A 27686-nucleotide genomic window follows, 5' to 3' on the forward strand; every position below is an offset into this window, starting at 1 on the left:
TCCAAAGATGCATGTGGGTGCAATTCAAGGCTCATTTATTCCAGGACTCATCCCAAAAGTCCTCATGACAGAGCCTGCCTCAAGCTGGGGTCCCACACAGTCCTTCAATGCCAGCCCATTAGCCCTTACATCCGCAAGGGTGCCCACATGCCCTTGAGCATCTCACAGGGCACAAAAGAGTAGTTCTCAGTGTCATGCTCTAAAACCCGTTATTCCACTCGAAGTGTTAGTGAAACAGGAAAATTAAGCCACAAAAAACATGATATTCATGATTTAGAACCACAGAGGTTGTAGAGGACCAAGAGCCAAGGTGCTGTGTGGTTTGGTCTGTGCTGTTGCCCCTCTGCTACCTAGCCTGCAGCTATGGGCAGGGAGGCTACCTCCAGCTGAGAGCTGTCAAAAAGCCTTATCGCTGCTAACAGTGCTTCTTTCCACCTGGAGCTGGGCAGGAGGGTGTGAGTGAAGCAGTCCTCACTGCTGCGCCTGCCAGTTCTCCACTCCCCATCTGCACCATGTAGGGATGGGAGCCAGGACCTGCTTCAACCCATGTGCAAAGAAAATACTCTAAGCCCAGAGTTGCAATGGGGCTCCTTGCCAGACCCAGCATCTGAGGGCTCTTGCAAAATGAAGCCCCTCTGTGGGGCTCTGCACTGTGTGTCCTCCCCACTGGGTCCTGGCTGGCCAGGCGTTGACACTGAGGTCATCTGCTCAGCAAGGCCATGCCCTGAGGAGAGGTTTGCTGCCATGCCAGCACGTGGAGTTTAGTCTGAAACACTATCACAGGGTCAGCTGGCTGGTTTTGATTTTAATAAAGCCCCACAGAAATTAGTCACTTCATTGGACTTCTCTTTGAAGGTGATCCTCTACAGTGGTCATCCCTTGAAGAGCCAGATTTTGTCTTCACGCTCCAGTGGGAGGCAGAGGCAGTGGGTGGTTTTACCATGGCATGTGGATAGCAGTAAGCAAATTCACTTGAACTTGCTCAGCTGGCTGTTTCACAGCTCCACAGCCAACCACCTCCCCACAGAATAAGCTCTGTATGAAACGATGATGCAAATTTTTCTTATCCTGAAATTCAGCAAAACCTTCTTCCTGATTGAGCAAATGTGTTGGTATCTTGCAGTGCAGGCTCACTCCTGGAGGAGAGATGTAAGCAGGAAGGAAGCTAGTTCGTACTCAATTTAATTTCCCCAGGGTTATATATCTTAAAGACAGCAAGCACACAAAAACCAGACACAGATAGAAGACTAAATTCTCTTCTCATTTATGAAGGGGTATATGTACAATAATCCTGCTGATACATGGGTTGTGCTATAGTGAAAAGAAGATTTCTGGAGGCCGGAAAGCAAACAAGAGGTTTCTGAAGAGGAAAACCTGCTTCTCACCTGGTCCTCTCACCTTTTTCTCTTCCAGCCTTTTCCTCGGCCAAGTTCGGCTCCAGATTGCTGTGTAAAGTCTATGCAGCAGTAGCCCAAATTGGCCAGAGCCCCAAAGCAGAACTGCTCTCCCTTTCCTCCCAGCAGCCACATAAACCCAGGGCTCAGTTTTAGTAGAACACAGATTAATAAATCAGAGAAAACTCCAGTGTCCTAGGTGAAACATTTTGGGGGAAAAAAATGTTTCCAAAGAAATCTCTCTCTGCCCATAGTGCCCATGTAGGCTGTGCCTTTACCTCATTTCTCATGTCCATCCTGTGACTTCTAGCTGCTTCCAGGGCTGAACAAGTTCCTCACCTTCCTTCCAGTGCCACCACCATGGAAGCTCAATTCTGAGTCTGTTTTCCACAACCAGGGAGCACCCTGTCCCCAGAGGAGTCTCCCAGCCCATACTTCCCTAGCAGCTCCCCATTTGCTCCAGGACCCAAGTTGATGTTGATGGTTTGTATTCACACTCCTGTACCTGTGAGCAGAATCTAGCCCATGAAGACCTTGAACACTAAGTTCTGGAGAAGAGCTGTCTCTGACCATTTCTCTTTCCTTTGTCTCTCCTTTCTACACCAGACGTTGTATAGTCACTACTATAGCATCTGTCAGTGCTGAGTGGCAGGGGACGCTTCAGCAGTCTGTCCCCTTGCCCACCATGATGGTCACACAGGAGGAAATCGAGAGCCCATACAGTAACAGCACTGGCACACCAGAGATGCAGACAGGATCTAATCCGTCGGTGAAAGCAACCACCACCTACCGCTTCTATCCAGCCCTTTCCACCAGTTTTGTTCCTTGCTTGGTGGTTTCCTCACACAACAGGAAGCTCTTTGCTGTTTTCCTTCTCAAAGAGTGGTGGTTTTCTCTGCTCAGTAAGGGGACAGAGAGGTTGAACTCCCTCTGAATATTTCAGAACTGCTTCTGTAGATGCCTAGAGGAGCTCCACAGAGACACAGCACCCCATACTCCAACCTACCCACACACCCCTGTGCTGTATTTTCTCCAGATGTCCTTGGTTTGTGCCTTTCCTCACTTCCCTCACAGGCAGTCTAAGTTATCTCAATGTCAGGAAGCATTTCTCAAAATACAGATGCTACCTCTGCCCCTTTCTGTCTTTGAAGAGTTATATTGGGGACCAATCAATTGCATTTCTTTTTAAATGCATTTCCAGTGTCTTAAAAATAAAATCATTGCCAGCAAATTTATCAGTACTTTCCTCAGCAACTTGTGATGCATAGAGAGATTAAGACCCAAAGAAGGATGTGATGCCTAAACTAGGACACAGACAAGTTTAAAGACTCTAAAAAAAATTCTACAAAAGAGCCAGAAACTCCCTTTCTGCACAGCAGCCCAACCCTAATGCTTCTGTAGGTCCAGGGTACCTCCCTTTCTGACCTGGAATTTTTGTAATTGGCCTATTTGGTTTTCAGCCCTGGGGTTACTGTCCAAACTACCCTCCCTTGGACAGTTCAGCTCCTGGCTCCCTGTGCTCACTTGGCAAGCTCAGTTTTCTGAATCACCCCTACATAGCACCAGCTTCTCCCCAGACACCCAGCTATCAGCTTTGGATCCCAGTTTGGGGAAGAGAAAACTTATGCTGCTAAACTGAAGGGGCATGAGAATTTCGGGTCTGACCTTGATCGTGATAAATTTTCGTACCCTCCTCCCAGTATTTTATCATTTGTTTTTTAGCCACAGCTAGTTTCACCAACTCTTCCTTCTTTCTTGCTCTGGTGCATTTTATCTTTCTAGTCATTCACTAATGGATTATCTTTTTTATGCTGTGCTGATTTTGGCTAGGATAGAGTTAATTTTCTTCATAGTAGCTAGTATAGGTCTATGTTTTTTGGTTTGTGCTGGAAACAGTGTTGACAATATAGAGATGTTTTCCTTATTGCTGAGCAGTGCTTACACAGCATCAAGGCCTTTCCTGCTTCTCACACCACCCCACCAGCGAGTAGGCTGGGATGCACAAGAGCTTGGGAGGGGACACAGCTGGGACAGCTGACCCCAACTGATCAAAGGGATATTCCATACCATAGGATGTCATATTTACCATATAAAGCTGGGGAATAAGGAAGGGAGGACATTCGGAATTATGGTGTTTTGCCTTCCCAAGTCACCATTAGGTGTGATGGAGCCCCGCTTTCCTGGAGATGGCTGAACACCTGCCTGCCAGTGGGAAGTGGTGAATCAATCCCTTGTTTTGCTTTGCTTGCACATGTGGCTTTTGCTTTACCTGTTAAACGGTCTTTATCTCAACCCACGAGTTTTCTCACTTTTACTCCTCCGATTCTCTCTCCCATCCCACCAGGGGGGAGTGAGCAAGCGGCTGTGTAGTGCTTAGTTGCCGTCTGGGGTTAAGCCATGACATATTCATTATATTTAAAGCACACTTCTTACTCCCCATGGCTGCTTTGAACTGCAATGATTCATTTTTAGTTTTCTTAACTCCTCCCTCCTTGTCTGCAAACACTGTTTTTGCTGCTAAGTTTCCTCCACAGCTTTCCTTTCCTAAATCAGGTGCAGAGACAAACAACAAATTTTTGAAACAAATACCCCAGTTTCTAAGCCCCCTCTGTGATGAGACATGACCCAGAACATTTCTTTTTCCCCTTTCTCACAGAAACTATGCTGTCCTGCACCACATTTATACTGGGTCCAATTTTCAATTACATATTCCATAAATACTTACCCCAAACCTGAATAGCACCATTTTTGCTGGGTGGGAATTGAATGTCAGTTTTTGACAATAATGCCTAAAGCCTTCAGGGTTTCCCTATTTTTCTCCCAAATCTTAATAAATCCACAGGAAAGTATCAAGTAAGGAACAGAGGAAATGTCTTATTGGGTTTGGAGCCTCTGGGAACATCACATCAAATACAGCTGTACAGTCCTCACCAGTGACCAGAGTTAATTTATCTAACGAGTTCCAAGACCTTTGAGAAATCACTTCGTGACCTCCGTTTCATTCCCTCTGAATACATCTCCAGTCCAGTTGACACTATAAATGATAACTTCAGCAGAGAGGTCCTCATTCAATAAAACTCTTATGTCCAAACCTAATTTTCAGCATGAGGATACTGCCATTGAAATCCATGGCAAAAGCTGCATCTTGCCTCTTGTACTAGACTGGGACTGGCCAAACTCTTGTTCTTCATCTGTCCTAGCAGGAATGTGGTCTAAGGCGAGACCACATCACTCTCTACAACTACCTGAAAGGACATTGTAGAGAGGTTGGTGCTGGTCTCTTCTCACGGGTAATTAGCGATAGAACAAGAGGGAACGGCTTTAAACAGGGGAGGTTTAGACTGAACATAAGGAAAAAAGATTTCACAGAAGGAGTGGTCAGACAGTGGAATAGGCTGCCCAGGGAGGTGGTGGAGTCACCATCCCTGGATGTGTTTAAGGGTCGTTTAGATGAGATGTTGAGGGATATGGTGTAGGGGAGAACTTTGTAGAGTAGGGCTGATGGTTGGACTCGATGATCCCAAGGGTCTTTTCCAACCTGAATGATTCTGTGATTCTGTAAACCCCAGGATCCTGAGCCAGACCCCAGTATCAGTGTCTGTTCTGCCATCTGCTCAAAACATCAGAAAGAGGAACAGCACAAGTGCAGATGAAGGGAGGCCCGTTGCTTCATTCTCGTTTGGGCCCTAATTCAATTGTGTGACTGGTCCTTCCCTGTAAGGATGAAACAGTAGCATCTAAACACTATAGCTTGATTGAAATGACCTTTTCCCCATGTATTCCTTCCCAGTTGCAAGAGGAATGTATGCTGTAAAATAACTAAGTGTATATATAACGTATAATTCTGTGAAGATCAGTAAGCTGCAGTTTTACACATATTTTTAAGTTGAAACTCCACTTGCCTTAGGTGCCATTGCAAAGACTGAACCTGTGAATATGATGGTCAGGATTTGATCCTGTCACATGAAGAAAACCATGAACAGCTGCAACTTCTTTTAAAGCAGTCACAAGCACAGCTCTTCTGCTTCTGGTTCATTCAAAGTGACCCCCTTCCTCATTCGATCTCCTTCAAGTGCACCGCTTTGTTATTTCTTTCCCCCTGGAAACTAAAGAGTGAATAAAAATCTTGCTATTTTGGATGGCATTAAAAAAATAATGACAAATAAAGACATTTTAATTGCATGGGATTTCTGAATAAGGTTTCAAAGTGGGGGAAAAAAATAGCTGTGTGCCTGGTACACAGAGCCCTTTCTCTTCCCTTTTGTGGCAGAGGAATCAATGGAATTCATATAAAATAAGGAGGGGGGTGGGAAGAGAGATAAGAGATGCCTTGCTCAGTACCAGCAGGTCACAAGTCTCATGAGGCTCAAGCAGGGCTTGCAAGGAAGTTGCTGACTGTATCTCCATGTGTACCTTTTTGTTCCTTGCCTTGGATTTGCTGGTCAGTGGCATGCTGCTTTGCCTGGCTCTCCATAGAGCTTGTAGCCTACAGGAATTTGGACAGAGTGGTACAGACATCGCCGACAGAGACTCTGATCACTGACTATCCCTTTAAATGCAGTCTCATGACTTAGTCTTTACTCCACTACCTATTAAAGGAGACAAGACGTACATAGACAGCTTCCATTCAGACACCCAGAAGGACACAGAAAGGCAAGACAATATAACAGAGCTAACTGTGAGTAAATACAAGGCATTAGAGGTGTTCTCTAGAGCAAAGGGCATGGAGAAAGATTTGTAGGAAATCCTGAAGTGAAAGAAGGTGCAGTATTTTTTAAAATATACTTGCATACAATGTTCAAAAGGCAAAATTCTGTAAAGAAAGCTATTCTGTCATTTTAGCATTATTCCTCTAAATATGAATCAAAGTGTCTCTTAATATAACATTGACCAATGCTTGATTTCCCATAAAAATCCAAAGCAGTGATTTTGTTCTGCAAGCACTGGACCCTTTTGCAAATATGACCTTTTTTCACTGGGATAAATTTCATAGAAGGAATATCTGGGGGGGGGAATTTGAAGGGAGCCTCTTTCAAACTTGGATCTAAAGCCCAACCTTGAGTCTCCAGTTAGATACCTGCAACTCACAAGGGGTGGCCTTCCTTCTGGGAGTGCTGGATGCCCCTTTCTGCTGGGGACAGAAAGGAGCTGTGGGTGCTCAGGAGCACAGAGACCGCACTAAGGTGTCCCATCATGCGTGCAGGTAGCTAACTAACTTTTTAACCAAGGGGCTCTGTGTCTCCATGCACTGTAATGGCTAACCATCCTATATGGGTACAGCATTCTGGAAAACTCCATTCTTGTTAGTCAACAGAGTCATCAGCATGCCCTTACATCTGTTTTTTTCTTATGACAATAGCTACTGGGTAGACCTGGACAAGTATTTTAACAGTGATCCTTACTGTTGCAAGTGATATCTAAACACTGATGGAAAGAGAAAGTTCCTCTGTCAGCTCAGACTATCGCTTTGCTAAATATGTCTTTATTATTAATTGCAGGTATGATTATCTGCTGAAGAGTGCTCCCAGCTCACCTTCATGTTGCCCATTTTCTTCTCTGTGTTCATCCTGTCTGCTTGCTGTTTAACCAAAGGAAACTGCATCTCCTATGATGAGTTGAAAGAGCTGAAGACTGAATTTGCCATCAATCTCTACCGGCATGTATCTGAAGCAGAGAACAGAACCAATCTGGTAGTCTCTCCAGCAAGCGTGGCTGTTTCTTTGGAGCTGCTGCAGTTTGGAGCTCAAGGAAATACCTTTACAGAGTTGCAGGATGCCCTAGGATACAATATTCATGGTAATGTACCACTTTAAAAAAATACTTCTTGTCTTACATTTTGCAATAAATTCACAGCTTTACTAAGGAGACAGCAATTGCACACATCATTTTAAACTTCTGTCTTCTGTCTCACTGCAAGATGTAGCTTAGGAGTGTTTTCTCCATCTTTGGTAGCCAGGTATCAGCTAGACAAAGGAAACTCAAGGGAGTATTTGATATGCAGGTTATTATCCCCCTATTTTCTTGATCAGTGTTTGCTCTTTTACTGCACCAAAATACAACCACATCTAGAAAAGCTGCTTCCATGAACAGCAGAATTGCTTCTGGTTTCCCAGAGGTTCATTGTGTCCATTGTGTCCTGGCCTCCCCCCGTGTCCTCTGCAAAGAGCTGCCAGGCAAAGGACAGTCATCTTCTCTCCTATCCCACTTACGTTTTCTCTCCTACCCCATTAACAATTTTTATGAAACCTATAGAAATTGAATTATCTTTAAGACTTTGCGCTTTTTTCTAATGTCATTACAACTGGCCAAAATAATGAAAAGTTATTAGAAGGAGACTGGCAGAGAGATATATACATTGACAGATGGATGGTTCAATTGCATCTTTGCCTGAAAGCAAGCTAAAATAAAAACTCACTGGGAATCTGGAAGGGATATGGAAAAGGCAGATGTCTTAAAATCTAACATTAAGTCAGCTGAATTTAAGCATGCTGTTTTCATTTTAGCTCTGGATTATCCTATCATCTCACTTCACATGTCAAAAACTATTTTACATTATGGGCACAATGTTTATGAAAAGCAGATGACTGCCTCATCTTCAAAATTTGCAGCTTACATACAAGACTTATGTATAGAGATGACACTGCTATTTCTCAGCATAAAATTTACTTTCAGCTTATGAAAACTAAAGATAAAACCTACAGCAATTTCACTGTCCTGTGTTGTAACCTACCCTAGTCACTCTTATCATTCTCTATATTGTTAATATTCAAAATCAACACAGCAGTAAGAGTTAACTCTGCCTGATATATATATGTGGCTGCATGTACTGACACAAGGACACTACGTCTATATTATGAGCAGCTGATATAATGAAGTCTTGCCTATGAAAATCCTGTTTCTGTACATTCAGTAGAGTAATTTTAAACAACATTAGTTCATACAACGATTATACTTTGCTTGATACTTCTGGTCATTAGGGGTTTGGTTATTAAGAGAGAACCTTAAGAAAAATATTGCACAGTGAAATTCAGGCACACATCTCCACACGAAATGTAACAAAGAGAAGCGCAGAGGCTATTAATGACCTTCTAGCTCTTTTGTGTTACCTTACTTCTTCTCATGTGGCGCATCATATCAAGCAGACATTTTATCTCCATTTTAGCTGTCTGTGGCACAAGCCACATGATCTTTGGCTTTCAGTAATATTAATGCATGAATTAATGCATGAATGCGAAAATAAAATAGGATGGGATCTATTGCCATTGAATATAACAGCACATTTACAGTAACAGAGAAGGAAATCACTTTCTCAAATGGTTTAAATCAAATAAATAAATCAAATACTTAGATCAAATTTTTTGTCAGATTAGTAAAACCAAATCACATGTGTATGCATATCTGATAAATTTCTTCCGTTAGATGTTTGCATTAGTGTTTCTCTTGGTCTGTCTTAAACAATAATGAAGGATGTGGTTAAAACCTTAGCAGGCTGAAAACAATGAAAACTTTGATGGTACATTCACTATTCACAGAGAATCCGCTCTTACACACACTTGTAATCTTCTTTTAATGTTTGGAAGATTTGCTCACCTTTATTCTAGTACTAAGAAAAACAATGTAAAAAGGGATGTCTCTCTAGACAGCACAGAAAAAATGACATGCTTCAAAATGCTTTCTCCTTGCTGTTCTATTTTATCAACAGTAGAGTATTCTAAAGCCATTTTGAACTTTGAATTTTCCAAGTAAGAATTCAGGACTTTGGTTAGCTAAGCACTTTGATATGACTGAAGTTACAAGCTCAGGACACCACATCTCACGTTAACATCTGCTTCCAATTTACCATCTTTGATTTCTCACATCCTCGAGAGAGCTTGCCAAATGCTCTTGCACTAATGCAAAACATACGAGAAAAGCACTTTGCACCTCAGACTGTGTGAGTTTTCTTGACATCTGTTCAAGTTCAATATTTTATCCCTTAAAGAGTAATAGATCTAAATGTTAATACCAAACTTCCCATAGGTGATTAGTCTTCTTGCAGGTTATTAAAGGAATACTATTAGGTCAGAAAACATGCACAGAATCTTGGGTGGTAGAAGTCAGTAGATGTGAAACTCCCCTTTTATCCCATCAAGACTCTGAACGAATGCAGTAAAAGTCTCCTGATGAGATCAGGGATGTGGCTGGCAGCTGGAGGTTCACAGCAATCCTGGCGTTGACCTGATGCTCAGTTCAGACAGGTCGGTCCAGGCAGGATGGATCCTTCCCCAGTTAGCTGCCCCAAACCATCCATGTCCCAGGTGGCAGTCCAGCCTGACTTCCCTCCAGTACTGCCTACACCCACAGGTGTCTGGAAAAACTGGGTGGTCTTCCTTTGCCTAAGGTCTTTCTGGAGTCAAAACCAAGATTTCCAGCTAAGGCCATAATGGCAAGCCCAGCCATGCCCATGAGGAGCCAGATACTTGAAAGCTGCCCAGGGTGCCCAAGGGTTTCAGGCCAAGACAAAGGAGCACCTGAGATAAGTACGGCAGCCTGGAGAAGAGAGGGGTACAATACAGACCCCTCTTGGAGACAGTGGACAGCAATTTGTTGATTAAGTTTCACACAGAAATTAGGACATCTGGTGCCTCTTCCCCCAGGGAAAGCAGAGAGGTTCTGGTGGTCCCGCAGAGCCAAGAGGCACTGATGTCTTGCTGCAGAAGTAAAGCAATCTCCAGACACTTTTCAGTCCTCAGAGGAAGTTTATTTATGGGAGAAGGAACCTGCTGGAAATGTCTTAAAGGCAAGTAACAATCTCAACAAGACTTTTATTGTCTGGATGTAGGCGAGTCTCCTCCAAAGCACAACAAAGGATATGGGAAAGGGGCTGAATTGCAAACACAAGAAATTGGAGAAGATTTGACACAGAACCCATCAACATCTTTCAGACTGGGTGCAATTCCCAGGCCTCAGGAGGTCACCTTGGTATGAACCATCCCATCACAAACCAGTGAGCAAAATAATGACAACCAGGAACAGCTGCTAAATCACCCTTCAGGGAAGCCTACTAGAAACTTTGTGATTTTGAAAACACAAGATCTTCTATTTTGCAGGACTCATGTTCCTGTTGGGCCCACACCTCAACCCTGTATCCATCAGAGAAGCCACCACCATCCTGATCTAGTTGAAGATGTCCCTGCTCATTGCAGGGGGGTTGGACTAGATGACCTTTAAAGGCCCCTTCCAACTCAAACTATTCTATGATTCTGTGAACTACCACGGGATCCCCAGGAACAGGAGACTGAGGCACTATTCAGTTATTTCCATCAGTAGACAACAAACTAGAGAATACATTACTGACTTTTTCAATGACACTGAGCTCATAGTTGCTACAAGCATTTTGGAAGATGAGAACAGAATTCAAAGGGATACTGGCAAATTGAAGATACGTGTGAAGTGAAGCAGGACACAAATCAAAAAGGACAAATGCAAAATTCTACATTTAGAAGGAGTAATCAGCCATTCAAACTGGGGACCAATGAGCCAAAGAATAGTTTTTTCAGAAAGGATCTGAGGGCTCTTAGTAATTAAAAAAAAGGAATATTGAATGCGAAATATAATTGTACTTCAGAAAAAGCAGACACTGTTGTGGGTTGTATAAAGAGAAGACTTGCTTGTAACATACATGAAGCAACGTATCAGATCTACTTAGCATTTCCAGGGCTCATCTGCAATAGTGGACCAGTTTGGCGCACCATCCTTCAAGAAACAAAACAACACATGAGGGCCAAGGGAAGAGAGACAGACCTGGATCAGTCAAGGAGATGCCTTTCCTGGGGTGGGTGCCATCGATAATGGCAGGAGAAGATGGTGGTACTGTGGCATCAGCAGCTCAGCCAGTCACAGCCAGAGGTGTTAGGTCTCACTAATGGGAACCCAGAGAGTTCCCAAAAGAAAATAAAGTTCCTTATGAACTGTAAGAGCTGTGTTTTCATAGAGGTGTGAGCCTGGTGTGAAATCGGTCACTTGACATAACTGCCTAGAGTGATTTCTACAGCAACATGAAGAGTACTTTCCTGTGCCCAGTGCATCACCGTCCTTGACAGTAGCACTTGACAGTAATACCCCATTAAAGTCAAGGATGCTTTAGTTGTTATAGTGCTTTAACTTTCAGAGGACACCAGTGTCAGCACTAGAGTTGAAAGCTGCTGAGCCCTGGTGCAATCTCTGCTGTCCTTAGCCTCAACACAATAATTGCAGTTTCTCCCTCTCTCTTGCCTGGCAGATCAAAGTGTGCAGGATTTCTTGCACACAGTGTATGAAAGAGCGACTGACTCCAGCCAAGGCACAGTGGTTCAGCTGGCATGTTCCTTCTTCATGGACGCCAGCGTGCAGCTCTCGCCCATCTTCACTGCACATGCTGTGCGTTGGGCAAACAGCAGCCTGCAGCAAACCAACTTCACTGACCCCAACAGAACCACAACCCAAATACAGGAATGGATCACCGGTAATCTTGGAGGTAACATAACAGCCAGTGAGAATGATTACACATGAATAAAATGTAAAATAAGAGTAATGAGAGAACCTGCATTTAACCAAGTATAAAGTTTTTTGCCAATATCCCGTGTTGTTCAAACCAAGACTGAGGGTTGTGAAATCTAATTCTTGTGCTGATGCTCATTTCCAGTGTGAGGAAAGCGGGAATAGGTCTGAATCTGTGAGTATAAGTTTGCAGTATCAAGCTGGTAACCACTTGGACTTGCTCCTCTAATTTTTGAAATGGCAATTCTTTGAAGGGTTTTCAGTTTTAATGGGGAACAGTCATATTCCCCAGGGACCAAGTTTGCTGCGTTGAATGTGTTCATGCTGCTGTGGGGAACACACAGGGCCATAAGCTCAGCAGTCAGACTCTGAGTTTAAAAAGTCAAAATAGGAAATAAAATGAACTTACTTTCCACACAAGCAAGAAAAGTAATGAAATTAAGTTCTGTGTTAATGAAAATATAATTGAAAAAGTAAGTCCTTAGAAGCAGCAGACCATATCAATCCCCCATTTGCCCCATCGACTTAAGTTACATGAGTGTTAATTTGGCCATCAACGTGTAAAGTGATGTTAAACACACACATTAAAGCTGCTATCCTTCTCAAATGAACTGTAATAAGTGATCCAGCTTCATGACAGAAAAGTATTGCTCTAGAAGCAGGAACTAAAATGGGAGTTCATACTGTGGTACTCATATGAGTATCGATGAATTAGAAGAAGGATCACAGTTTCAAAAATCTCTGAGATACCCAGCAAGCAGGATCAGCTGAACTGTCAGTTAAATGAGAGAGGGAGAAGCGGGATTTGACCTTCAGTTGACTTAGTTACTTCATAAAGCAATCTGTAATCATGAATCCATTTCATGAGGGATTTCTGGTGCTAACGATGAACCACTCCAAGATATGTGTGGGCACATTTAAGCTAGAAGACCAGTCAGGGCCAGGGTATGGTACTGAGCACTGGGCTGCTGTCAATCCACACTCCAGCGAGTAGCACAGTCCTGGCACAACTTTGGCCCTCAGTATTGACTTATTTGAACTTGGTTCAGGGGAGAGCATGGACCAACAGGCAACCCCAATGAAGTCCATGCGCAGGTGGGGAGGGGAAGGTAGAAGGTTTATCAATTCCTTGTGAGGTGTGCCTCTTTTCCTTAGGGATGGAGAGTAGTCCTGACTTGCTTTATTTACTCACACAGACCTGGCTTTAGGCCTGGGTGAGAAGGACGACGTGTGTCCCCCTCCCCACCTCTTTTCTATGCAGATGGAGATGTGCATGGCATCTTGTTGGAGAGAGCTGGGTCACCGCTCAGTCAGGTCACCCTGGTGAGCACCATGTACTTCAAAAGCACATGGCAAAAGAAGTTTTCTTTTATGGATACCCAGATGTTGCCTTTTACCACGGTGGAGGGCTCAACCCTGAAAGTGCCAACAATGCATCACACAGCCGAAGTTAACTATGGTAACTGTCCTTGATCCAGTTTGCTCCATTGTACAACATGGAACAGTTTTATTTATTTAATTTCCACAGCTACTGCACTAAGATGTGTTATTTTCCCAGCTTGGAGAAGTCTCAGAAGAAATCCCATCAAACAAAGAGACCACTTGGGTGACTGAATTGACTCCTTATAATCCCAGGCAACCACAGAACAGATCCTGGGTTCAAAATGGTTCCTAAAACATGTACTGTTCACTGCTCACAGACCAACACCACGCAGGACTCCATAACAAATTTGTCAGCTATAGCAAACAACCGAAAGGTACCGAGATAACATGCTAGGAGAAGAGAACAGGAGAGACTGGAGGCACCTTGGTATACAAAGTCCTTTGCAGTAGCAGGGAGCTTGTTAAATAAAGCTGCATAAGAAGGGAGGACCCTAGGAAGCACATCTGATCCCATGACAGAGGGTCAGTTAGAACTAAAACAAGATCAAGCTCCTACCAATTTGATCTGGAGGCAGGGGTTTAAGAAATTTTTGGGCCTTTCAGCCTCATGACTGTTTTTCCCTTGAGTGTGTGAGCACCAGAGAGAGGATAATATCACCAGGAGCACCAGCACTACACACCCATCTCTCCTATGTCTGGTCAAAGCCATTCTCCAAGGCTTTAGGGTAAAACTGCACATCTTCAGCAACAAATTCTGCAACAAAGGGGAAACAAATTTTTATGGCTCTTATAGCCAATCAGTGGATGCTCTCAACGTGGGTTTAAAACAGTATAAATACAGATCAAACATTTATTTGTATACTATATGAATATAGTGTATGATCCTTTTAAAGGCCTGGAGTATGTGGGTTACTGACAGAAGGACTCATGCTGTAGACTTAATTTTCTACTACCAGGAATTCTTCCATTTAGGGCTACAATCTCTTGAAAAATATAAAAAGCTCCTTTCCCTTCTATCCTAAATTTCAGAAATGCACTGAAAAAAACCTTCCTAATTCCAAGTCTAAATTTTTTCAAGACCAATTTATATCTGTTAGCATCGTGCTAGCTTTTTCCTTTAAGTTAAATAGTTTCTCTTCAGCTTTGATATTTACTCCCAAATGTATTTGCCAGTCACCAAGCTGCCTCTCAATTTCCTGTTAGCTAAGATGAAGACGCCAGGCTCTTCTAATCTATTTAAAAAAACCCAGATAGTTCTTTTCTGCACTTTTCCAATTTAAATAAATCTTTCTTGAAAATAAGCGACCAGGAATGTACATAATACGTTTAATAAGGTCATATCCATGCTCAATAAAATGCTCTTAGTATTTCTATGACTTGCTAAAAATACCTTGCATAGTGCACTGCAGAATCAGCTCAGAGTGGTTACTCAAGGTTGACCCCACCTAGGCCTTTATTCTTTCTCCTTTTTTTTCCAGCTGATAAGTCCTAGGTTTATCAAGGGGAGGGAAATCTCCACAAGTACATACTTCTTTTGTGGTTTTGAACCATCATTTGATTTCCACTGCTCCGGTCATCACAATAACCTCACTGTTTGTCTTTGATGAAAGTCTTGAATGTTGGCACTACTTTGGAAAGCCACTGCTAACCTGTTTTCAACCTGGGAGCCCCACTTTTAACTTGGCTCATTGTAGTTTCCCCTTCAAGTGGCTGCTTGCTGCCACTCATTTCTTGCTCTAATTGCCATCACTTCTAACTGTAAATAGTGCCATAGTGAAATTATGTTTAATGTTTTACTCAAAACTAGATGGCCAGATCTATGCCTTTTAATCAAACTAGTTACAAAGTCAAAAAAGCTTATAGATTTGTTTGCTAGGGTCTACCTGATGCTGCAATTTTTCTCACTTTCCCTCTGTGACTTGATTATTTTCTCCAGCGTATGTTCTAAAACTTCTCAAAGACCTAAAATTTCCCAGATTACTTTCTTTTTATTAATATGTTCCTGTTTTTCAGTTAGGGAACACAACTGAATCTACAGGTCTATTAAAAATCTTTGCTGACATATTTGCAATTTCACATCCAAGTTCTTGCCGTATTCTGGGGTGGTGATCATCCAGGCCCCAGATTATTATTTGTCTCTCTCAAGTAGTTTAAACTTTGTTTCTGTCTCTGGTGTTGTAATACCTCCTGTTATTTCCTCACTTCCATTAGGAACCTCACCATTATCCTTTGCTATATCATCAGATTATTTCTTTCCCATCAGTTCCAGCAAATAATTGGGATTAATCTAAAAAGAAATAAATTCAGTGTTCAGCAGCACTATTATTCTTTCCTTTTCCTTTGTTTATATGGCTAAAACATTTTCCTTTTCTGTGCAAGAGTCACACCAAGTTGGCAGTTAGCCACTCTTTATTTCTATGCCTATTTATTGGGCATGCCTATTTATGCCTATTTACCCGGGTAAGGAATCACTTTTTCTGCTTTCTGCAAGTTTGTCCTTGCATCTTTCTTTGTGGTGTTTCTTCATCCGGGACATCCGTGGTGTGTCCACCACACTTCTTCCTCCTGCTGGGACTGCCGGCTTCTGAGTGACTTCACACGTCTGACTTGGAGCACCCCCATCCTCTTTGCATCTGAATCTTTTATAAGTTAGTTGACTTTACTCAGGAGTGCAGAGTTTCCCTTTACAAAACCCTACACCTTATCATCCTTGTTGTTGAGTAACATAAACTACTACATCGGCTAGTGATCTTTCAGCCCCCTGATTTTGTATCACCAGCTCATTGAGGGGCCTTTGTTACTCATGAAGTCTGGAATAGCATCACCCTTCACTGCTTCACAAGCTATTCAGTTAAACAGGTTTCTTGGGACTAACACACAGCTATTAGCTCAGGAACAAATCTTTCCTCCAAACTTCATCTTTTAGTATAGTGACATAAAGAAATGAGACGTCTAAAATGACCAAAGGCAGGGGGCTGCTGGTGCTCATACAAGTGGAGATCTTGGGTAAAGATCAGTGATCAGAAATTCAGCAGTTGAGCTGCAGACTGACCATATATTTGCTCCTGATCCCTTGCAAGCTTGATGTGAAATTGTTAGTTGTGCTTGTCTGACCATTTGCCTAAACACAAAAACTCCATCCTATCATTCTGAAGTAGGTAGCTGGAGCATTAAATATTTGCATAGAAAAAGAAAGTTAACCAAAATACTGGAATTACCTTTTTCATCTAAAAGGTCTAAAATTGGTCTAAATAATAAGGTCTAAATTAGTCTAAAATGTGTGAGCTTTCTGCAGCTGGAGAGACTTTTGAGGAAACTGAAATGAGAGGGATCATTTAAAATTTGCTGATTGTCAGATCTGATAGGGCCAATTCAGTCTTTGTCACTAGAAATGCTAGACACATTCCTAATGAATCAGTTTGAAATTAATACAAAAGACAGGTTTACTACAGCAAAACAGAGGCATGAGATAACTTCCCTTCATTATTGAATTACAGCAGCTGTCTACCATCAGGATAAAAGCACGGAGCGAGAAAGATTAGCTGTGGCCTGATATTGATCTCAACATTTACAACATGGTTTATCCTTTTAACAGGGCCACACAGAACAAATCAGCCTGAGGACAATTAACACTGCTCCAAGAAAATGTCAACTTTACTATTTATGCAAGCCTTATAAACACTGCAGCTATTTTACATATTCATTTTTCCAAGCAATTTGTTAACTCTATTTGAACATTGATTTAGCATATATATAATTCTTATGGGATGCTCAAAAGCAGTTCAAGTTAGGAACGCTAAATGTTCTGACTCAGTAATCTCAAGTTTTTGATTTTCTTTCTAATTCACTAATAAGATCTGTATAACCTTTGTGCACAATGTGTTGACTTCAAAATATTAACATGCCCATAGGTTAAGCCACTCATGACCAGTGAACTACAAATGTAAATCTTCCCTGCTTGCCCATTACAAACCAGAAGGTCTTTTCTTGGCAAAGCAATCCATGTGCTGGGAGGTGGTTTTAACAGTGCAGTTCCCTCTCCACGTTGCATGGCGGGAGGGCTAATACAAGATCCTAAAATTCAATCTAGCGGAATAATCAACACTTAATGAATCCTATCTAATCCAGATCTGCAAAACTAACAAATGCTGTACTCTAAACATTTGAGACATCTTACAGCTACTTATTGGCTGATATTTATGTATTATGAACACAAACTACCTATATTCTGTTATTTACAATCACTGACTCAAAAAGTGTGAGTATCTACCCTTGAAGATACAACTACTACAGCTGGGTGAAGAGGGAATAGATTAAATATTTCGATGGCCTGCAGCAATGACAATGAGAAGTCATTTGCTTGCAACTTGTATTTAACCCCTGGCCTGCTAAGTATTGATGAGTGTTTCAGAAATGTTATTTGTTGGGGAAAAAATAAGAAAGTAAAATTGTGATAATTAGATCTGTTCTAACAGTCCATTAGAAATGCCTGGACTAATTGTTCATTGAAATATGGAATTAAAATAGTACTTTTAATGGCTGTTACAAATTGTTGCATAACTAATTACAAGCCTACCTTACTTTTGAGGCTAGATTTTATAACCTTCATCTGATTTTGATATGCTTTAGGCCTAGATTTTCAACAATAAAAAATTTGGTGCTTAAATTACCATAAGCCTAACTACTTTATTGTTTAATGTAGCTATTTGTTTCTTGAAATAAGATTAAAACTGATTTTTAAAAGTAGTAAAGAAACATGAAGCAAAGTTTTCAATTAATTCAATAGGACACTTCCTCATCTTGTTTTTGTAATTTCTTTCAGTTGTGAATTTTTAGTGAAAGGTATTTGATGGAAAACACAGAGAAAATGGTAAGATCATTCAAAGAACAAGCATTGCAAGAACAGTCACCATAAAGTTGCTGTCACTGTCTCAGTAATGTTTTTTAAAGTCAGCAAGGAGGACAGTTACTATGTGAGAAATAAAACATCCATGCTGTGTTGAAACAGTGCTTCAGGTACTATTACTGTCATTGGCATTTTTCTTCCAAGATATATATAGATATATTTTTATTTATTTGTTTTGACACAATCACCTCTGTTCAGATAGAAGTTAAGAGCAACCTGAGCTGGTTGCAAGCGCATGTGTTAGAGACAACCTCTTATACCCCATCACTGGAGTTCTGAACCATCTGCTGACCCAGGCTCGGGTTGTGGGTTTTGGGTTTTTTTCCCCACTTGAATGCTGAAATAAGATCTATATTTGCCCACCCACAGGCCAGTTCCAGACTGTAGCTCTGGAGGGTTTCAGCATGGTCGAGTTACCCTACCTGGGGGAGAAACTCAGCATGTTTCTAGTGCTTCCCAGCCACAAAAGAACATCTTTGTCCCAGATTGAGTCTCACCTTTCTGCCAAAACCATAACCCTCTGGGCCAACAGCTTAAAGAGAACAAAGATGGACATTTTTCTACCCAGGTAAGCAATGTTAGTACTCCAAGACGGCTTCTGTACTTCAGTTTGCAGAATTCTGTGTGATAGTGCTGACACGGGCAATGTGTGAGGCAAAATCAAATGAGATGTTTTCGGTTTTGTTATTCATCACATGATTAGAAAAGCTCTAACCCTTTCTTAAGCCATGAAGAGGTGAGCTGGGAATGCCAAAACTTTCTGGTATGCTCCGTACTGTTTTAAAAAACAAGTATTTCAGTTGATCCTACAGCTTTTACTTAAAATTTGTCTGGGGTAAAAAAATCCTTTAAGGATCTAAAAGAGAGAATGTTCCTGGACCTTTCCCACACTCCATTTTTCTCTTTGCTTAAGGAAAAATATATATATAACCTTTGAAAAAATGCAATAGCTTATTTTTACAACTTGTTAGTCTACTACAAAAGCACTCCATAAAGAACTTGGGGGCCCCCACCAGTCATACCCATCTTTCTGTGCACAAAGTAAGTTTCAGCCATCTGTTTTCCACATTAGTCATTTGCCGTTGCTAGCAAATGCACATATCCTGGAGTATTTTCTATCATCTGTTCAAATGAAATTGCATAGCAGGAGGAATCAGGTGCAGAAGGGCCTTTTGTAGCTGTACCTACTGTATGGATCAGCATGGCAGGGCTTCATTACACATCTCTTACAATGCATTCCTCATGTTAATGAAGCGCCGAAAAACAATTTGTACATTAATATTCTTTTTCTCCAAGCTAATCTTTGGCAAATGTTTCAAAGGGCCCTTTGCTACAGCCAAAAAGATTGTTAAAAAGAGGACACTTGGGGAAATGCAGAGTTCATGTGACAAGAAGAGTGAGAGGTGGTCTGATTGCAATAGATGGAGGTCAGGGATTCCTTCTGTTAATGTCTTCAGGTGAAGATGAGTTGCTTTTCTGCAAAGAACACTTAATCAGATGGAACGCATTGGGATCATATAGAAATAGATGGATGAAATGCAAAGGCTTGAAATAAATTGCATCTGTTCCAGATTTTAGCTCTATGAAACTACAAATCCTGTATTTAAATAAAATCTATCATATTCATTTCAGGTTCAGTATTCAAAGCCTTTTTGACCTAAAGACAGTTTTTTCTGCCTTGGGAATTAGAGACGCATTTGATCCCATCACTGCTAACTTTAAAGGCATTTCAGGTAAGAGGCTTAACTGAATAAAAAAAATAATGATCGCTGACCCAATAGTTGTAAACTCTTACATTTGAACAATTCAGTAGACCTGGGCCTTCTGAACTGATTTTACTTCTTCCTCTGTGAAACTCCAAAACACAATTCACGCTCAACTGTTCTATTTCATTATTGGCAATTGTATTTTGAGCTGTTGTTTTGTAGGGAAGAAGAATCTGAAAGGGACAGGGTTGTGTTTGGTGTTGCTTGGGGGTTTTTTTCTCCTTATTTCTTTAAGATTAAAACTGCCAAGACAGTGTAGGCCTGGAAAATGGTGATTTACTCAGAAATTTAGGATGATTTAGTACAACTTGCATTCATATTTGTGTTTTTAAATAGTTGTTTTAACAGTTAGGGATGCTGGTCCAACAAGTCTCTATTCCAACTCCTGACACCACAAACGATATTGGCATATGCCCATGTTATGATGTCTTGCTAATCCAATGACCAGTGGACTAAATTATACTTTTCCTTTGCTAAAATACTAGTCTGGTTTTGGAAGTCTGAAGTTATTCTGCTCCTTGGAAAATTTTTATCCCTATTTAATATTAAATACAAAAAGAATTCCAATTATCTATTTTATTTTGACTACTTCCAGCAACACAAATTATTTCAACTTAGTCATTTCTGCTTATAGCAAAAACTCAGAGTGGTAGCTGCCCAGAGAGATGAAGAGAGTTCATGCAATTCTTGTGTGAGTGAATAAATGAAATTCCTCCAATTTAAAGATGCTTTTACAGAAAAGTTGCTTTCCCGGGATGAACCTCAGAAGGCACATTACTTATGGGGTTTTTTAATTATCCTTCTAAAATTGAACATAGCATTGTTCTATTGCAGCATATATCTCAAACTGCAGAGATACACATTAAAATAATTTGTTACTGCCCAATTTTTTCTTAAAGCCTACTCTTTGTTTATTGCAAACAAATGTTAATATACTGATGAAGTGCACAAGGATGTTCACAATGAAAATAATCAGCCATTGGAATAATCTCCCCAGGGAACCGGTGGATTCCCCAACACTGGACACTTTTAAGATTCAGCTGGACAGGGTGCTGGGCCACCTTATCTAGACCAAGCTTTTGCCAAGAAAGGTTGGACCAGATGATCCTTGAGGTCCCTTTCAACGTGGTATTCTATGACTCTAGATGTATTTTATAAAATTGACATCTATTTAAATAAGATAAATACTTTGAGGAAATTAACTCCATCATAAACAATATCATTTAGCAGCTTCTTTCCCATGTATGCAACTCAGTGGCTTCCGTCATACAGGGTAAGGCTTGTAGAAGTATTTGATCCTGCCTGTGGCGGTCTTATGGATTAAAGGATATGTTGAGGCCCTTCTCAATTCTACTCTTACACTACCCAGTCATGTATCGTAATAGCAGGGTTATAGCTATGATGGTGTAAGAGTTACATGAGGCAGAGTTTATAAGGAAGGTTTACCTTTTATTTAACCAATAGATATAGTTGGAAAAAGAACCAGTAAGTTTTCACTTCCTCTTCCATATGAAGCAGAAACTGCAATCTTCAGAATCCTTACTCTCAGATCACATTTAGGAAACAAATGGGTTACTTCATTCCAGACCTGGATTAGCTTCTTTATGCCTGAAAACTTCTAATTTTTTCTCTCCAAAATATGTTAGATTTATCTAATTTTAAAAAATGTGCCTCTCCCTAGTTTTGTCTTTCTTGTTTCTATCTCAGATTTTTGACTGGACAAAATTCACATAGAAACAGATAAAGTGCTCTTTTAGTATTTCCGTTTTCATCTATATGTCAAACTTGATCCTCAGATTCAGACAAGAAAGAAAAAGCCTCTCAACCTTCCCTACTTTCTGCTCTCCAGTCAGCTGGGCAGCAGCAGACTTGTAACACTCTCCTTGACATCTTTCTGAAACTAATGTTTTCCAAGCTCCATTTTATGTCACAGTCCCATCATTTCTTCCTGAGGAGCGTTTTTTCTGCAATTTCCCTTCCAACAGTTCCTCAATTCATACATTGTCCCCACTGTGTTAATTAGTTTCCACTCTCATCACGTAACCTTGCTTTCCACCACAACCCAGAGACCTCTCAAACTAGTAATTCCCATTCAGCATTGTGTCTGCTGTTGTACATATAGTGGGAAAACACTCATAAAGATGAAAGAATAGGTTAACATGGGTAGAAATGAGGGAGAAGAGGGTATTCACAATGGTGACACAAGTCAGAAGCAGTCAGATGTGTGCACTCCTACTCACACTGTCAAGGAACCTGCTTCCCTCCATCTGCAATACAGAGATCTCAGACATGCTGTCTTCCCTAAAGTACCCTAATGTTGCCTTTCTCATCTGTTATCTTACTCTAAAGATGTTCCTATATTGTGTCAAAGTGATGCTCTTCTGTAGCCCGAACCCAACTCCCAACACTGGACATCAGTGGAAATGGGCCAGATTGCCACGGGCTCCATCACCAAACATGTGAGGACACCTCACGGCTCTTCCAGATTTACACCAATACTCACACAGTCAAAATCTTGTCATTCTTCCTCCCCCATACTAGAAAGCAGATCTGAGTGATGAGTAGTCAATAGCAGAAATGCTCTTAGGCAGAAAAATACCCCAACTTTGTGTTCCCAGTAGTGATTCTTTCCTAAGAACTTCACTGCTCATCTTTCAACATGAAAGTCAAGAGGCAGTTAGGCCATCAAGCAAGCTGTGCTCTGTGACAAACGACATGTTTGGGCAGATAAGTTGAAGACACACATGAGTGTTTTAGCTTATCCTTCAAGTTCCCTGCATATAAGGTCATGCTGTTCCAAAACCAAAGTAGTCATATTATCTCAGTTGCATGCTGAGGTAAAAAGTCCGTAATGTTAAGCTAGCTTAGACATTCAGGCTGTCTATGTTTACCCGTCTTAGGCACACATATGAAAAATCAGGAGTTGTGTCAAAATTAGAACTAAGGATCTTCTAACATGGAAGAAAGATACAGAAAAGGCAACTGAAAGGCAGGTTTATACTGTGCTGTCTTTCTAAACATGATGTGCTGAAGGAACAAATGAAAGGAATTTTTGACAGAAGGTAATAACATGACATGCACTGTATTCAGCATCAGTTCACATGTAGTAAGGTAGAGAGCTTCCTGTACTTCATGTTATTGCAGTAAATTCCTTGAGAGCTAAACACTGTCTAAAATTATATTCCTTCTAGTAAGCACTAAGTATTTTGTAAGCAGTGCTATCTTAAGAATAATATTTTAGAAATTTTTGCTTCATTTTTTGAAAATTGAATGGACCAGAGGCCAAGCATACATGACTATTTGTCCAGCAGCATCAGGCAGTGATGCAGTTACTGCTGCTCCAGCTAAATGTCAAGGGACTGGAATCCTTTGGCCTAGCCAACCTTTAGGGTAGTTCAGTTTCAGTCACTGAATTAGTTGCCCAGCTGAAATATCTAACAGTTATATGATCCTTAGATTCTGCAGAGAAAAAAAGGTAAAAGCATTCTGATTTTTTTTTAAAAAAATGTCTGCAATGAAATTCAGAAAATAACTATTCATTTCTGGTTTTTTGCAGAGCAAGATAATCTTTATATTTCAGATGCTCTCCACAAAGCAGAGATTGAAATAACAGAGGATGGTACAAAGGCATCAGGAGCTACAGGTAAATCAAATATACAGACTTTACTTCTCACTTCTGGAGCTTATCACTAATAGAAATAACTACGTCTTTTATTTTGAAATAGCATTTAAATGTACACCTAACCTAAATTTAAACTTCTATGTGTAACAAACTATTTAATTTTTGATCTCAGACTAACATGTAAAGGCTCAAGTGAAAACCAGCTCTACCAGCCCAGGGAATATCTAGTTTGAGAAAACAAACCACTTATTTTTCTGTTGGTTAAATGTCTTTGCTCAGATCATAAAAGCAAAGAATGAAAAAAGGTTACTCACACTTTATCTGTCACTCCCAAACTGTTACGTGGGTTGTTTTTTGAAGATATTCTCTTTGATAGCATTGAAGGTAATGATGGGAAAGTTGTCTTCATGAATTGTAGAATCATAGAATGGTTTGGATTGGAAGTGACCTTAAAGATCATCTAGTTCCAACCCCCCTGCCATGGGCAGGGACACCTTCCACTAGACCAGGTTGCTCAAAGCCCTGTCCAATCTTGAACAATTCCAGGGAGGGGGCAGCCACAACCTCTCTGGGCAGCCTGTGCCAGTGTCTCATCAACCTCACAGTGAAGAACTTCTTCCTTGTATCTAAATTAAATCTACCCTTTCAGTTTAAAACCATTACGCCTTGTCCTATTCACTCCATGCCCTTGTAAAAAGTCCCTCTCCAGCTTTCTTGTAGACCCCCTTTAGGTACTGGAATGCTCCTATAAGGTCTCCCTGGAGCCTTCTCTTCTCCAGGCTGATTTACAAAGGTATAATTATTGTTTACTTTAAAAACTCTGGATCTAGTCACACAGTGGCCTGAAAGCTAAAGTAGGCACTTTTTAGGAATACTGAAACAGTGCCACTCAAACTAGTTTTAATGAGTCTTGAATTTTCAATTGAATGCCATTGTTTTAATAGCTCATTAAAAAATAATCCAAATCCGTGTTTTTTAGTATCGTGGGGTTTTTTTGACAATGTGTTCTTAATACTATATAGCCACAAGGAAGAATTAATTTAAATAAGATGTATTTTATTAATAGCTGAGCCATCGTAACTCTTAAGAGCTCTTTTTTCAGTCTAATAATTAACCCACAGCCAGAGAGGGGAAAGACAGTCATAAACTGAAATAGAGGAAACAGGTTTTGTTGAAAGTTTTGACAGAGAAATTCCAGGATGATATCCAGTAGATATTTCTCTGGTGTTTGTCTCCCATTTAGAAAAGGGACTACATTTGTGCCTTGATTATCTTTTTTACCAGAACAGCAGAGCTAGGAATTGCCTAACAGGTTAGGCAATAGCATGGTATGACTTCAGCAGAGTTAGGGCTGTGATAAAAACAAAAGTTACATTACCTTTGAAATCCAAAGCCAGACATATTCCCTTCAGCAACAAAATACACATGAATCACCTGCATGTAGTCTCACAACACTTGATTTGTTCATTCACCCAGACTGATTTCACTGCTGGATAAAATTCTTGTTTCATTCTTAAGGCAGAGGAACAATGCAAAACTCAAGATACTAAACATCAGAGCTTGAGGGCACTGCACGGAAGATGGAAAGAAAATGGACACATTTTACTAATGTTTTCTTTGTTGCATTACAGCAATGGTATTACTAAAAAGATCTCGAACACCTATTTTTAAAGCAGACAGACCTTTCACATTTTTCCTGAGACAAGCTAATACAGGTACGCATGCTTTGTGTTTCAGTAGCAGAATCTTTCACAAGTAGCACTGCAATCAATAGCAAGTTCTTTGTAAACAGCATGCCATTCTTCAGTCCAGGAAACTTCAACAACCATGGAAACAGTGGGTTTAGTGTTTTTTAAGCATAAGGAATTCGGTTTCTCTAAAAAAAAAATGCATGATAGTCATAGAAGTCAGGGAAGCCAGATTAGCCTCTTCTATGTATATACAATGTGCTCAAAAAGGTTTCTACCATAATTATAGGCACTAGAAAGATCTTATAGATCTTAAATGCCCGAGGATTAGGGACCAACCTCCATAGGGCAATTCAAATTACAAATCGGCTGGATTAATACCTGAAGAAGATAAAATAGAAATCTTTCCCTATAAATGAAACTTATTCATGCCTACACAGATGGCATACAGCTGACTTCTGCCTGTAGGCACCTGGACTCCAGGACCTAAAACTCCCTGTATTAATTCCTACCTGAGTAGTTTCTAGGGGGATAGCTCAGAAATTCTGAAGACCAACAATCTTTTGCCCAACTATAGCTCAGAATATGCAGACGCAAGTTTTTCTTCCCTCGTATCTTGAATATCAACACCTTTGAGGAGAGTTTTGCACATCTGGACTCTTCACTACTTAGTGTGCTCATGAAACATTCAGGTTACCAAAAGCCATGGATATTCACTGTATGTAATCAGGTAACTTAGCTCTGCAAAAAACCTAACTTGTATCTTCATTTTTGCAAGGAACTGTCAAAAAATGCATGTTCCTTTTGCAACCGATAACTCTCTTGCAGATGAACTCCCCCAGCCCCCCAAAACAAACAAAACTGGAGAGCATCTCTGAAAGAGTGAAGCATCACAGTGCTCCTTTGAATTCAGTATTAGACTATATGTCTCATTTCACATATGTCCAATCACATAAGTTACGCAGAATCTCTGCCAAAGGAAACCACCATATAGTTCTTTGACAATAATAAAGAATTGCACCGTGCACCACTTAACAGGCGGTTAACTTAACTTAGTTGGTGAATACCCGTGTATGCAACATTCTGCTTTAAAAACCTGCATCTTACATTTTGACCAAAATGCAAATACATCTTTTTTAAAGAGAAAAGCGCTACCTTGTTGGGGGTTTTCCTTCAAATATGCTTTGGCAATCATTACCATTCAATAAATAAAAGTATTTTTATTTGGCAAATGCACTAAAAGCTGATCTATGAAGCCTCAGCCACAGGATTAAGAACAAACTGATTTTGGTGAATAAAACCCCTGTTTACAGTATATGATAAATCATATAAATAGGAAGGAAACCATATTGTAAACCAGGATTTTTATATGAAGCATAACAAAGTATATACCTTCCAATCAACTCAAAAGTACATTTCTAAGTTAAGCTCTTTAATGCAAAAAGTGAAAACTGTGAAAACATTCAGTCATTTTGCTTGTTCAAACTTAGTGACTGAAGTTGTTCAGGTATGAAAAGGCGAAAGGGTAAACAAGATCTGGTTTTAATAACCTCATTAGAGGTACTTAAAACTTACTATTCCCATAAATTTCACAATGAATCTTTACATAGACCAGAAGTCTTTATTGCATCAGTCTTCTAGTAATAGCAGAAATATATTTTCCAAGCCTTAAAATAGCATAGTTCTGCCTGAAATAATTGAAAAAGGTTGGGTTTTTTAATCTGAAGTTCAGGTCTGAACATATTCCCTTTGAAGGACAGGCAAGATAACAGCAGTACAAACAACTGAACCACAAATTCAATGAATCTGAGGCAGTGATTTCATTCAAGTGGTTGTAATATCGCTTCCGTGACTACAATATCAACCCTAATGAATGAATTTAGGCTCTGTTTTGCTCGGTTCAAAAGAGATTCTTTAGCCTGTGGTTTGGGTAAGCTTCAGGTTTGGGCAGATTTCTGGTTTAGGCTACCAAATATTTGGAAAGGCCTTTTTGTTTTTAATACAGAAATGTTCAAATTATCCCAAGGCAAGCATGCAATTGCAGTTGATTTTTCCATACAAACAATGAATGATCATAAATCTGCTAGTTCCATGCTTAATTTATGTATTTAAACTGTATTACACTTTGAAAATATGGTCCCAAACTGAAATAGTGTTAATGTTGTTTTCATTTACAGGTTCAGTACTCTTTATAGGAAGAGTTACAAATCCTTCATAATAACCACTAGACAAGTACATTGTCTTCTAGTCCTCCTATGGTAAGCTTCCCTTCCGTGAAATTAAAGTCTGCATTATATGTATTTATTAAAACACTGGTTTCAACAAGGTAATTTTTGCAAGAATAAGAGTGAGCAAACTCTCCACTACTTTATTATCTTGTACATATTGTTGGAAACCTACAGCTCTCTA

General features: G+C 40.4%; 1 protein-coding gene across 1 annotated transcript; it reads left to right on the forward strand.

Moving 5' to 3' along the window:
• The first annotated feature begins 6931 nt into the window (after nucleotides 1-6931).
• Nucleotides 6932-27495, forward strand: SERPINE3 (serpin family E member 3). Its single transcript, XM_074861003.1, has 8 exons — nucleotides 6932-7190; nucleotides 11656-11889; nucleotides 13174-13371; nucleotides 18571-18769; nucleotides 19834-19934; nucleotides 23524-23610; nucleotides 25221-25304; nucleotides 27455-27495. The coding sequence occupies exons 1-8, from the start codon at nucleotides 6932-6934 to the stop codon at nucleotides 27493-27495; spliced, it is 1203 nt and encodes a 400-aa protein (XP_074717104.1).
• Nucleotides 27496-27686: the final 191 nt, after the last annotated feature.

Source organism: Strix uralensis, chromosome 2 (genome assembly GCF_047716275.1).
Source record: "Strix uralensis isolate ZFMK-TIS-50842 chromosome 2, bStrUra1, whole genome shotgun sequence".
Taxonomy (NCBI): domain Eukaryota; kingdom Metazoa; phylum Chordata; class Aves; order Strigiformes; family Strigidae; genus Strix; species Strix uralensis.

Excerpts from the sequence above, each read along its gene's own strand:
- SERPINE3 (XM_074861003.1), top strand. The coding sequence starts at position 6,932 with ATGTTGCCCATTTTCTTCTCTGTGTTCATCCTGTCTGCTTGCTGTTTA. Across the intron at positions 19,935-23,523 it reads TAACTTTAAAGGCATTTCAG|AGCAAGATAATCTTTATATT; the intron begins GTAAGAGGCTTA and ends GGTTTTTTGCAG. Across the intron at positions 23,611-25,220 it reads AAAGGCATCAGGAGCTACAG|CAATGGTATTACTAAAAAGA; the intron begins GTAAATCAAATA and ends GTTGCATTACAG.